Source organism: Martes martes (assembly GCF_963455335.1).
Source record: "Martes martes genome assembly, chromosome: 7".
NCBI lineage: Eukaryota > Metazoa > Chordata > Mammalia > Carnivora > Mustelidae > Martes > Martes martes.
The window spans coordinates 39,113,733-39,126,766 of record NC_137894.1 but is presented as its reverse complement, the minus strand read 5'-3'; the positions used below and the strand labels follow the sequence as shown (position 1 = coordinate 39,126,766).

The 13,034-nt window shown below is 40.9% G+C and overlaps 1 protein-coding gene across 1 annotated transcript in view; it reads right to left on the bottom strand.

Moving 5' to 3' along the window:
• AQP9 (aquaporin 9) overlaps window positions 1–12,695 on the bottom strand; it is a 43,533-nt gene extending 30,838 nt beyond the window's left edge. The window contains exon 1 of the mRNA XM_080808996.1: window positions 12,292–12,695. Within this exon, the coding sequence (XP_080665122.1) occupies window positions 12,292–12,402 (111 nt within the window). The 5' untranslated portion in view covers window positions 12,403–12,695. The remainder of the gene's footprint in view (window positions 1–12,291) is intronic.
• Window positions 12,696–13,034: the final 339 nt, after the last annotated feature.

Below are 13,034 nucleotides of genomic sequence, written 5' to 3'. Positions count from 1 at the left end.
AACCCAGAAACAGACTCAACTCTAGAGAACAAACTGATGGTCCCCAGCAGAGAGGTGGTGTGTGTGTGGGGGGGGGGATGGGTGACATAGGTGGGGGGTTAAGGGGTGCGTTCGTGATGAACACCTGGTATTGCACGGATGTGTTGAATCACTTTATTGTACACCTGGAACTCATATTGCCCTGTATGTTAACTAACTGGAATGAAAATAAAGACTTAAAAAGTGGAAGACTGGACAATTTGACAAAATTCATACGGCTAGTAAGTGGCAGAATCTGAACCTGAGCCAGGTTTTCGGATTCCTGGTTCTGTGTTCCTCTTCTGACAATTGCTACTGTTTCTGTGGGTCTGCTTGTTCCCAGAATGCATATTTATGTGCGGCTTTCCAGTCAGTTAGTTTTCCAATTGGAAAATAAAATTTTCTCAGTCTTAACAAAATAGTCACACACACAAAAAGAAAGAAACAAACAAAAAAAACCCCCAAGACTGAACCTGGACATTCTGGTTAAAAATCATTTGGTGGCACATAGCCTGAGAATATCAGGAGAAGATCAATCACCACTCAAGAACCAGCTGTACTTGAGCAGAGATGATATTAGGGCAGGCTCATAAAAACTGAGGAATCTGAGATTGAGAACCAGGTGAACGGGCAGATGGCCAACCTCAGAGCTCTCTGAGAAGAAAAGAGTACCAAGAACAAAATTGGGCCTCAGAAATATAAGGTGATTAAACACCATTATTTCTCACAAGCTAAAAAAAAGAATAATGCTCTCCTTGTCTGACCTACATCAGGCATTCACATCCCTCAACTCATCCAAATAATGCTAGCTTGGACGAGAACTTGATCATGAGGCCAGGGCCTGAATAAGGAACTAATTAAGCATTTATTTATTAAGGTGTGAGTGTTCATATTAGGATAACCATGGTCTGATTATGCTGAATGTGGTTGGAGGGTTGCTCAAGACAGCTCTCCCTTTATTCAGAGTGGTCTAACAATGGTAAGTACATCTTGGGTCACTTTTAGTCTGGAAGATCCCTGAAGACAGAAGAATTCTGGGGCTGATTAGTTTCTTAGATTCATTCCAAGCCCCGCAATTCCCAAAGTATGTTCCACAGATCATCAGTTCCACGAGATACTCCTCAAAAAAAGGGATTTGCGCAGGTGCCATGCAAATCTTCTTCGTGTCATTTCAATTTTTCTCCAAAGAAGATACACAGATGGCCAACAGACACATGAAAACATGCTCAACATCACTCATCAGCGGGGAAGTAAAAATCAAAACTACAATGAGATATCACCTTACACCTTTCAGAATGGCTAAAATCAAAACCACAAGAAATAACAAGTATTGGTGAGGATGTGGAAAAATAGGAACCTTTGTGCACTGTTGGTGGGAATGGAAGCTAGTGCAGCCACTCTGGAAAACAGTATGGATATTCCTTGAAAAATTAAAAATAGAGCTACTATATCATCCAGTAATTGCACTACCAGGTATTTACTCAAAGACTATGAAAACATTGATTCAAAAGGATATATACATTCCTATGTTTATTGCAGCATAATTTACAATAGTCAAATTACACAAGAAGCCCAGTGCCTAGTGATAGTTGAATGGATAAAGAAGATATGTACAATGGAATATTATCGAACCATAAAAAGGAATGAATCTTGCCTTTGCAACAACATGGATGGATCTAGAGAGTATCATGCTAAGCAAAATAAGTCAGAGAAAGACAAACATCGTATAATTTTACTCATATGTGGAATTTAAGAAAGAAATCAAACGAACAAAGGAAAAATGGAAACAAACCAAGATACAGACTCTTAACTCTAGAGAACAGACTATGGGGGGGGGTAGATAAGTGGGGGGATGGGTGAAATAGGTGAAGGAGATTAAGAGTACACTCATCTTGATGAACACTGGGTAATGTAGAGAATTGTTGAATCACTATACTGTACACCTGAAATCAATATAACACTGTATATTAACTCTACGGGAATTAAAATTTGAGAAAGAGATTTGTGCTCAAGTGAGTCCGGGCACATCTATGTATTCTATTCCCCTCTTAGAGTTTATAGCGAATGTTAGAAGCTCTGATAAATCTTATAGTTGAAAAAACTGCTTAACTTGGTATAATCCACCGTTTTCCAAACATATTTGGGAAGGTCAGCCTATTTTCTTTCACAAATTTTTATTTGCATCTTATGGAACTAGTGTTCTTTAGAACACATTTTGAGCAACTCCCTAAAACACGAAATTCTGCTCAGTGAGCTCTTTTAGGAGGAGCAGGAGAGTGAAGAAAATGTACATTAATATGTAATATTTTTTCAATTACAAAAGGTGTACCATAAGATATAAGAAATTTGTCTTTTTTCTATCCCAGATTTTATACTTTATTCTTTTATTAAAAATCTCTTTGACAGAGAGAGAGCACAAGCATGGGGAATGGCAGGCATAAGGAGAAGTAGGCTCCCCGCAGAGTAGGGAAAGCCTGATGTGGGACTTGATCCCAGGACTCCAGGATCATGACCTGAGCCAAAGACAGTCACTTAATCAACTGAACCACCCAGGTGCCCCTTATATTTTATTCTTTATGGTAATTAATATCAATACTTTCTGGCATATCCTGTCAAAAATTGTATGTGTGTGTTTCAGGAGTATTTTATACATACCATTTTCTTCCTGCTTTTTTAATTCAATAGTTTAGTGAATCTTTTCATATCAGCATATAAAAATTGGCTTTATTATCTTTAGTGGCTACATAGGTGTCCATTGTAAGGATGCACCCCAATTTCTTTAACCAGTTAACTGTTGATAGAGGTATAGGTTTTTTGGGAGGTTTTCTCCTAAGAAAATTTAAACTTCAAAATAGAGACTAACACATATGGGCTGATTCTAGCTGAGAAGGACTAAGCCCTCAGGTCGTTTTTGGTCTTGGCTGGCCAAGCCAGGACTGTGTGTCTTAGCACGTTCTGTCAATCTATCAAGAAGGGGCCACATTTTGTTGGCCTATTTTCTTCTAAAGCATTTGCTTTGCTTTGTGGGTTCAGTGGGCTTAGGAATCCTACTTCAGGCATGAAAAAAGGTGCCCACTAGATGTACAGAGTAGCCTTCATTTTTGGACTGTTTCAGCATTTCGCTCAGTTCTATCAGTTACCTCACTTATGAGGATTCCCTCCCTCATGGTCCCTCACTGTATCTTCGTCACAAGGCTAATGAGTAAAGAGGAGGCAACTTCTGCTCTCATGTCTATGTTCTCCTTTCTTGTCAAGTAATGGGAACATGTTGCAACGGGCTCTGTCACTAAAGCAAAATCGGCCAAACCCATTCTGGAAAGTAGAAAACAAAAGTACTTCCTCATAGAAAGTCAATGAAAGCGGCAAGTTTTCTGAGCCAAAATTCAAACTCAGGGATCAAAAGCAGAGTTCTGTTTGGCGGAAGTGTTTGGCTTTAGGTATCTGTAATCTTCAGATCAGTGACCCAGAATGGACTTTTCTCCTGAAGTCCTTTGGAACTCTGAAATTTTCCAGGCTAGTCTGGCCCTTCATGTTCACTGCTGACCAGGGGAAGTCTATAGGAAAGTCCTCCTTCAGCTGATCTAGGTTCTAAGGACTTGAAAAGAACCTGCTTCATTTGGAGAAAGCATGGGATTTTCTAATCATTCATGGTCACACATCCCATGTGGGGGGAAGGGCGTGGAGAGCCATTTTGGGGGGGAAGTTCTCTTCAACGGAGTATGCACACCAGTCTTCCTTTTCCAGGTTTCCACTTCACACTAATCGTGTCTGGTAGGTGATACACCTGGGCCACCTAGCAGAAGCAAATGCAAACCGCTATCGAAGAATGACCCCACAGCTCGGGCCATAGAGAATTCCCACAGAAAAGAACAAACCTTCCTGAAGAGTCTACAATACAAATTTACAAAACACTAAAGGAAATGATCCTTTGTCCATGAGAGTTAGTAGGTAAGATAAAGAGGATTATTAGCTCCCTCAAACCTTGAGATGACGGAACAATCATAAAATACCATAAATACATTAGACGTTAGTGAGTTAAAGAGACAAAAGAAACAAACACAGAAGAAAAGAAAAGCAATCTTTAAAAGGAACCAAACAGAACTTCTTGAAATGAAAACATGAATGAGGGGCATAAACAACGAATTTTGGAACACTGAGGAAAAATAAAATTAAATAAAATCATAAAATTCATCATGGAGAGATTAAGAGATACAGAAATGAGAGAATGGTTAAAGACATAAAGAAAGAAAGTGAGAGAGTTGGGCATATTTGCATACATAATAGAAGTTCTTAAAGGAGAAAACAGACTGGGGAAAGGCAAAGTAATATAGTGGAGAATTTTCCAGAATTGGTAAAAATTATGAATCTTTAAGTTCTGATAAACAATGAATCCTGAGCACTACAAGTAAACCTTAGTTTTATTGTAGTGAATAACTCTTAGTCATATTGTAGTGAAATTTCAGGGGAAAAGAAAGAGAAACTCTTTTTGTTGTTGTTGTTGTTGTTTTTAAAATTTCAGTATAGCTGACGTGCAATGTTACAGTAGTTTCAGCTTCTCTATAAGTTATGCTATTCTCACCACAAGGATGGCTTCCATGTGTCACAGCACAACAACACTATTACAGTACCATTGACTATGTTCCCATATATATTTATATGCTGTACCTTTTTCCCGTGACTTATTCATTCCATAACTGGAAGCCTGTATCTCCCTCTCCCCTTCATGCATTTTGTCCGTCCCCTGCCCTTCCCTCTGGCATCCATCAGTTTGTCCTCTGTATTCGTAGGTCTGATTCTGCTTTTTATTTATTCATTCATTCTTTATGTTTTTTTAGATTCCACATTTGAGTGAAATTATATGGTATTTGTCTTTCTCAGTCTGACTTATTTCACTTAGCATAATAACTTCTAGGTCTGCCCTTGTTAAAAAAGACAAGATCTCATCCTTGCTTTATGGCTGAAAATTTCTGTGTGTGTGTGTGTGTGTGTGTGTGCTACATAAAGAAACTCTTAGTAGTAATCAGAGGAATTCAGATGAAGAACAACAATTAGACAAGCAACAGACTTGTCAACAGCAACAAGAGACATTGGGATGACACCCGCAAAATGCCAAGCAAAACCAATCATCAACCTAAAATTTATCAGCCAATCATTGAAACTTGAGAGCGAAATAAAGACAAACTCAGACAAAGACCGAGAAAGTTTATCCCTCACACACGCTTCCTCAAAATTTCCCAAAGAAAGCTTTCTTACCGCACAGAGAAGGAAACTGCACCTAAAAGAGATGCATGTATGTAGGAATAATTAGCAAATAAACTGATAAATGATAGCAAATTTAAGTATGTGATCACTATTAAAAACACCAATAATAAAAATAAGGAGGGTAGAATTAAAATGTCAGGCAATAATGATGCGTGAGATGGAATGGTTGATACGGTCAGGATTTTAAAAAGTTTTCCCATTGATCAGAAGGAAAGAGATGTTGACTCACTTTAAACTTTGTTAACTCAAGAATACACATTTGTACATTTTTAAAACACCCAAAACTGTAGCATATATTCTTCCAGGTAACAGTAGTAAAAGTTCAAAAGCCTATGTGAGAATAATTCGAGCACGGTGAAGGAAAAGCAGGGATTTGACTCTAATCCCAGCTCTGCCACACACTCGCCTGTGGGAAAGGGGCTTGATGGTACTAAGCCTTCATTTCCTCATCTGTAAAATAAGAACAACTCCTTTACCTCATGGATGTTTCCAGAATTAAAGAGTGTCAAATAAAATCTTTTTTAAAAAAGTGGGGGGAGGCGCCCTGTTGGCTCAGTGGGTTAAGCCCCTGCCTTCGGCTCGGGTCATGATCTCGCGGTCTTGGGATTGAGCGCCACATCGGGCTCTCTGCTTAGCGGGGAGCCTGCTTCCCCCTCTCTCTCTGCCTGCTTGTGATCTCTCTCTCTCTCTCTGTGTCAAATAAATTAATAAAATCTTAAAAAAAAAAAAGAATTAATGAGTGTCTGGGTATAGTGTGTGCTCAGTAAATGTTAGCCCCTTTCCTTGTCTTTTTTCCTCATCACATTGCCATACTTGAAGGGAAGGCATCTCCTGCTCCGGGCCTTCTCACACCCTCACGCCAGCGGAAGGCACAGGGCAGGAGTCCACAGAGATCCCGCCATGTTCAGCTCTTCCTCATGTTCATAGTTAGAAGAGGGCACTGTCTTAAAGTAACAGAACGTCCCCCCACCCCCAACAGAGGTATAAATCGATGAGAAGCTGAGAACCAAACATAAATCATAAGTAAATCATAGGAATCAGGTGGGACCGACTGTGCAAGTTCTCTCTGATGTCCTCCTGTGGTGGGAAAAGCACTTGAAAGATTTCTGTGAGCATGTGGCTCTCCGTTTCCTCATCTGAAAGACCCAGGGGTGGGACAACAGAGGCCACTTCATTTCAAAGCCAGAGCATGAGAGCCTGAGGACAGAGATTCTCCCAGTGTTCCCACAGACATGCCATTTGTGGCCAGAGTCTGCCAGGCACTGCTGACAGCAGAGGCTTCTGTCCTATCAGCTGTGGAAAGACTGACAGCTCGAGCTCAGTGAGACCCTTATCCTGGACATCCCGGCTTGGAGTGGGTCAGGTCTCTGCAAAGCAATGAGCCAGACCAAGCAAGGAGGAATCAGAGGAAGGGTAAGTGACTGCTGAGTCAGAAAGCAAGAAAGAGGAGTTAGGGTGTCTCTTTATGACCATTGGCCTGTTGGTCCTTTGCTCTGAGCCACAGGGTGGTCTCAAGGAGAACCTGGAAAATAGAAGCACTAGAAGGAACACAGTGCAATGCATGGTCAATGTGTTCATGGGGGACATGATGATATGACTGAACCACCTCAGAACCCCCATGTGACAAGAGGTTTGGGTGTGTTCGTAGGTACTGAAGTGGTCCATAAACTCTATGCTAACAGGTCTTCTATAACGTTTCCCTGCCCTGATCGTGTCTGTTCCATATAATCGTCTTTTGATGCCTTCACTGTCTAATGTATTTTACACTATAAAATTAGTAAGGTTCTCTTGGGCTTTCCTAGGAAAGGAGTTAATTCCCACTAAGCAATGGCACATTAAGAATAACTAACATCAAGTATCAAGCCCAGCTCTTGCATTCATAAGCTGGGTGACCTTGGGCGAACCTCTTAATTATGTTACACCTGTTTCTCCACCTGGCAAGATGGAATTGATCTCTCTTTCTCCCCCCACCCCACCTTCCAGGAAAGATATAAGTATAAAAATAAACAAGAATCTATATGGGATTTGCAACAACGTGGATGGATCTAGAAGCTATAATGCTAGGCGAAGTCAGTCAGAGAAAGACAAACACTACATGATGTCGCTCATATGTGGAATTTAAGAAACAAAACAGACAAAGAAAATAAAGAGACAAACCAAAAAACAGACTCTTAACTCTAGACTGATGGTTGTTACCAGAAGGATGGTGGGTGAGGGGATAGATGAAGTAAGTGATAGGGACTAAGAGCACACTTGTCGTGATGAGCACTGAGGGATATACAGAATAGTTGAATCACTGTGAGGTGCACCTGAAACTAATATAACACTGTATGTTAACGATACTGGAACTAAAAAAAAAAAAAAAAGAATGTATATGAGAGAGCATTCTATGCCTCTTGGAGGAATGCACAGTGGAAACCAAGAGCAAGTGCATGTTTACGGCAGGGCACCTGGGCTCCACACTGATTTAAAGGACACAAGATTGCATTGGCCTGTGCCTCAGCTTCCCCATCAATTAAGAAGGGCAAGCAGCATCTATCTCAGAGCTGTCCTACTAGTACCTGGGTATTCTGAATTCCTAGCGTCTAAAATGTGCAGAATTATGCCCTGCAAAGAACTAGCTTATTTTTTATATAGATTTTTATTTATTTATTTGACAGAGATCACAAGTAGGCAGAGAGGCAGGCGGAGGGCGGGGGAGGGGAAGGCAGGCTCCCCGCTGAGCAGAGAGCCCGATGTGGGGCTCGATCCCAGGACCCTGAGATCATGACCTGAGCCGTAGGCAGAGACTTAACCCACTGAGCCACCCAGGTGCCCCAAGAACTAGCTTATTTTAAGAATTTTCCTATTTTACTCTAAATGCTAATCATATATTTCAAAAGCTCTCTAATCTGCACTACACCCACTCCAAGATCTGAGCACGCTTTGTAATAATAATTTTAAAGCCACAGAATTTCTATAGTCAGCGTATCTGAGATCTCTTCAAGACAGAATGACAAACTCAGTGACTCTGGCAAGGTGGGGAGTTTGGTAATGAAGTCGTGGAGGAAGGCAAGAGCAGATCTGGAAAACACTGTGGGGTCTGACATTCCTCACGTACCATCCATCCCACTTCCGCCCTCTATCCTGCACTGCCCATTCCCCGACGCCCTCCATATCCTATGTCCCAGGTCTCCGCTCATCCTGTCTCCCTTCAGGGCACAGATCAAGGCTATAGCAAGTATTTACATTTTTTCATTCTTTGAGATGCCAAAAGGTAGATCTCTAATGTGTAAGCTTGACAGAGTGAGACAAGAATTTAGAGTCTTTCTCAATACCCAAGTAGATAATTACCCACTCATAAATCCAGCCCTGGAAGGATGCCGTTCCGCCGCGGGAGGAAATATGGCTGCTTGTTCACTTCAGCATCTTTGGCAGGGCGAACTCTGTGTCAAAGAATCCCTCCTCTATGTCACTTCACTACAGAATAGGGAGGAGTGAACATAGCTACTGCAAGGAATGACTAGAGATTCTGGGACATAACAGCCCCTGAAAGACATTTTAATTGAACACCCCTTTGAGGGGTCCCAGTCATGTACGTGCAGAGTTCTGTGGCAATATTGCGGGAAAGGAGCCTACAAGGTGTCCAGAAGGAGACAAAGCAGTTCTTTCAAACACTACAAAAACTCTCAAGTGGAAGAGGGGAAGGCGCGAGGACTGGGACAGGGAGCCAACATTTAATGAGTGTTTCTTACATCGGGAAATTTCCATGGAGTGGATGTGTAATGTGCAGCTTGAAATCCCCAGGCCACAGGTCATGAGCAGGGGACTGAGCAGTCCCCTGTGCTCTACCTTCCCCTCATACCTGTTGGCTCCCACGGAGCCATCTTTTCTGCTTCAGACAGCTTTGGGGTACATACAACTCATGGTCTGGTTACTTATCGGGTGCCCATCAGTTAAACTGACATGCCCACGAGCAAAGGAGAGCTCATGCACAGTTCCGAGCTACGGAGATGTTAAAGTAGAGGGAGTTGGATTTACTATCTGTCAGGGACACCGGGGAAGGAATTCCAGCAATGGATGGGAAGTGTAGGCTCTAGAATTAGAAAGGATCCCAGTTCAGTGCTTTCCTGGTTGGGCCCAGTTACTTCACCTCTTTGAACCCTCCTCTCTCCAACTGTTTATGAGTGTTAATAAAGCCTTCCCACTGCAGCTATTGTAGGGTTAAACAGACGTATATAAAGAAGCTAACATATGGTAGGTACTTAATACATGCTCTCTCCCTACCTTTGCAGCTCAAAACCCCTTCTACGTATCAGGGAAGATACATTACAAACCCAGCCAAGGCAAAAAGGCCGACTTATCCCATGACTACAAGCCCAAATTAGAGCTAGTTCATTGGCTTATGACTTAATCATTGCTGTTTTTAGTTGTAGTTTACAGAGAATTTTTCATGGACTTTAATGATAATGATAATGGGCCTCATTGGTCATTTACGCCATGGTGTAAATGAGTTTAAGATGCTTCTCCTAAGAGCAGGTTTTTCGAGGAGGGGCGAAAAAGGCACCAGATGCCCAACATCTGGGGGCAAACCATATCTGAAGTACTGGTGTGTTCTGTATATCCATTTTTATGTTCCCTTTTGCCCATGGATTATCAACATGAAAAGCTTTTTACTATACAGAAGCATACTAAGCATACCAACAATGACTTTGGTTAATAGTTGAGCAAAACCATGAAGATTAATTACTTAAAAAAAATACTGTGTTTGTGCAAAAATGTCTTTTCATATACCCCTCAAGCCTCAATAAAAAGATTTTAATCACAATTATGGATTCCATCAGACATTGCCTTAAAAAGTAAAGGTACAATGTAGATGGAAATGAAACATTTAGGCAATTATTTGCTTTCACCAGAAGATACAAAGTTTTATTTTCAACATATAATATGAAGATATTTCTTTAACTCCCACCTTGAATACTAGAGGAAGATATGCTACTCCTTATATGAGTAGAATGGTGAACGGCTTTTAAAGCAACTTTTATTTACTCAACACAGACGGGATAGAATTACGAAACAGCTTCTCAGAGATCACGACCTGAGCCAAAGGCAGACACTTAACCATCTGAGCCACCCAGGCCCAGAAACAGCTTCTTATTAAGAAATAAAGGAGGTTTTAGCTTTTTCAAATTGCAAAATGGATGTTTAGTTCACTTCCTCCTGTGTTTTCTGCAGGGCCCTGCAGATTATAACTGAATTTACTTTACTTCTCTGTACCTCAGGTCACTAAAGAGCTGAACCCACTCTCCTCACTGGGATCAAATTGTCAAGTAACATGACCCCAGCATTCTTGTCTCACTGAGGTGATGTTCCAGAAAGCACTGAGTAAGATCAGAAGAATCATGGGCATAATTTATCTTCTCTCTTTTCCTTCAAACTACTCACTCCATCCGCATTCCTAACTCAGGTAAGTGAGGAGAGTCAAGAAGGAGTTGTCCATATGCCTTGAAAATACTTGAGTGAATCCAGTAAAAAGAGAATCTCAGAGACCAGAAAACTTAGGACTCTCTCTCAATTTACATGAGTTCAAATGTTTGAGTTCACACTTGTTTCTTGCTCTTAGGCTTATCCCCTAAATTATAATGTATTTATACCAAGCAAAGAACTTTTTTTTTTAGATATAGCTGACATATAACATTATAATAGCTTCAGGTATACAACATAATGGTTCAATATTTATATATATTTCAAAATGATCACCACAGTGAGTCTAGTTAACACTTATCACCACATAGTTACACATTTCTTTCTCCTGATAACAAACTTTAAAGATCTATTCTCTTAGGAGCTTTCTTTTTTTTTTTTTAAGATTATTTATTATTTGACAGAGAGAGACAGCAAGAGAGAAGGAACACAAGCAGGGGGAGTGGGAGAGGGAGAAGCAGGCTTCCTGCTGAGCAGGGAGCCCGATGCGGGGCTTAATCCCAGAACCCTGATATCATGACCTGAGCTGAAGGCAGATGCTTAATGACTGAGCCACCCAGGAGCCCCTCTTAGGAACTTTCAAATATACAATACAGTGTTACTAACTATAGTCACCATGCTGTACATTACCAGAGACCTTTTAAAGTACAAAATTTATGGACAACTCTCTATAACTTTGAGAAAAATGAAATTATTAATACCTGAAGTAGGGAATCTTTGAGCAGGATTTTTTTTTTAAGAGCTAGTTAAAGTCGGTAGTTGTTGCATATGAGAATAATTGAACATTTCATTTGTTGCTCACAAACGGTCCGGCTCCAACTAAAAACTCAGCATCCAAAGAATACTATGATGTGCAATAGGACGGAAGCCTAGAGCCCATGCCACTTTAGTAGACTGTCCAGTCTTCTGTTAGTAGCTGCACAATTTCCTGGCCAAGATCCTTGAACGGTTCTTAGAATCAGTTCTTCCTTTATATATAGATCTGTCTCATTAAAGACCTTAGGGATTACCTTAAGGTAAAGAAAGGGGGAAAAATCATGCGAAACCAAACCTGAAGGGTTGCAGAAAACATATTTCTATCTAGGGAAGTTTCTGACTAAAAGTCAAGTGATCTGACAACACAGTCCTTTGCCATTTGTACTACTGAGTTGTTTCTTGCCATTCATGTTTATTGACTGCCGATCCTTATTTCAAGGGACTGAGTCACCTCAATGTTTGTGGGAAACAAACAAGGTATACATCAGTAAATCAATGAGAAAAATTTCTAACGGCTGACTTTCTATCAAAGCCAGCTCAGAGTCTGAGTAAATCTCTGAAGTGAAGAAAGTAGTTGACTCCCCTTCTCCCACCCCCACCAACTCTTGGGAATAAACGAAATGAGTAAATGGAAACCTAACCTGTGGCCAGTAAATAGCCCCAAAGCCTGGAAGTAACCTGCTCTTTCCTAGAAAAGATGACTCTCGTGACAAACTTAAAGAAAACAAAACATCCGCCACTGGCCGCGGAGAAAGAGAGGCATAATTGGGTCAAAATCCAGGAAATACTTACGATCATTATGAAGGTGCCCAAGAACTCAGAGATGGTTTCTTTAGCTAAGCTGCTCTTCAAGACCAGCCTTTGCTTGAAGCTTTTCCCCTTTCTTCCCTTCCCAGGCTGCATCGTGAGGTTTCTCCAAGGATCACTCTCTCCACCAGGACCCGCTTCTTCTGCTCCCTACTTCACTCGCACGTGAAGATGGAAGTTTTGACAACTGCTCACAGATTCCTGGAGATGTCTGGTGAGATTCTCTGACTGTGCAAACGCTTTCCCAATTAGAGCCCGTGACTTAATCCTCTTCTGGTGAAATTGTCATCCCCTGTCCACGGCTGTTTATCTGACTTAGCAAGTTAGAATCTGAAATCCCCAAAACGATCCTTTTTGTGCCTGGTAGATTAATCATTACCTTTATTCTCAAGGTATTTTTTTTTTCTCTGTTGGTTTTTGTTTTGTTTTGTTTTGTTTTGTTTTTAAGAGATGAGAAAAGAGATGTTGTGCTCGTTGTATTGCCAAACCACAGCGATGGGCTCCGGTCCAGAAGAGATTTGCATGTTACACAATCGCAGGCTTCTGATTTTTTTTTCCCCTATTCAGAAGTGGGTGGTTGGGGAGTAGTTTGGGATTATCAAATCAGGTATACATACATCCCATGTAAACATTCTCTTCTGAAGGAACTTTTCATTCACGTTGGAGAATATGGAGAAAATACAGATGTGGTGTTCTGCAAGATAAAATCACTCTTCTTTTCTTCCAAT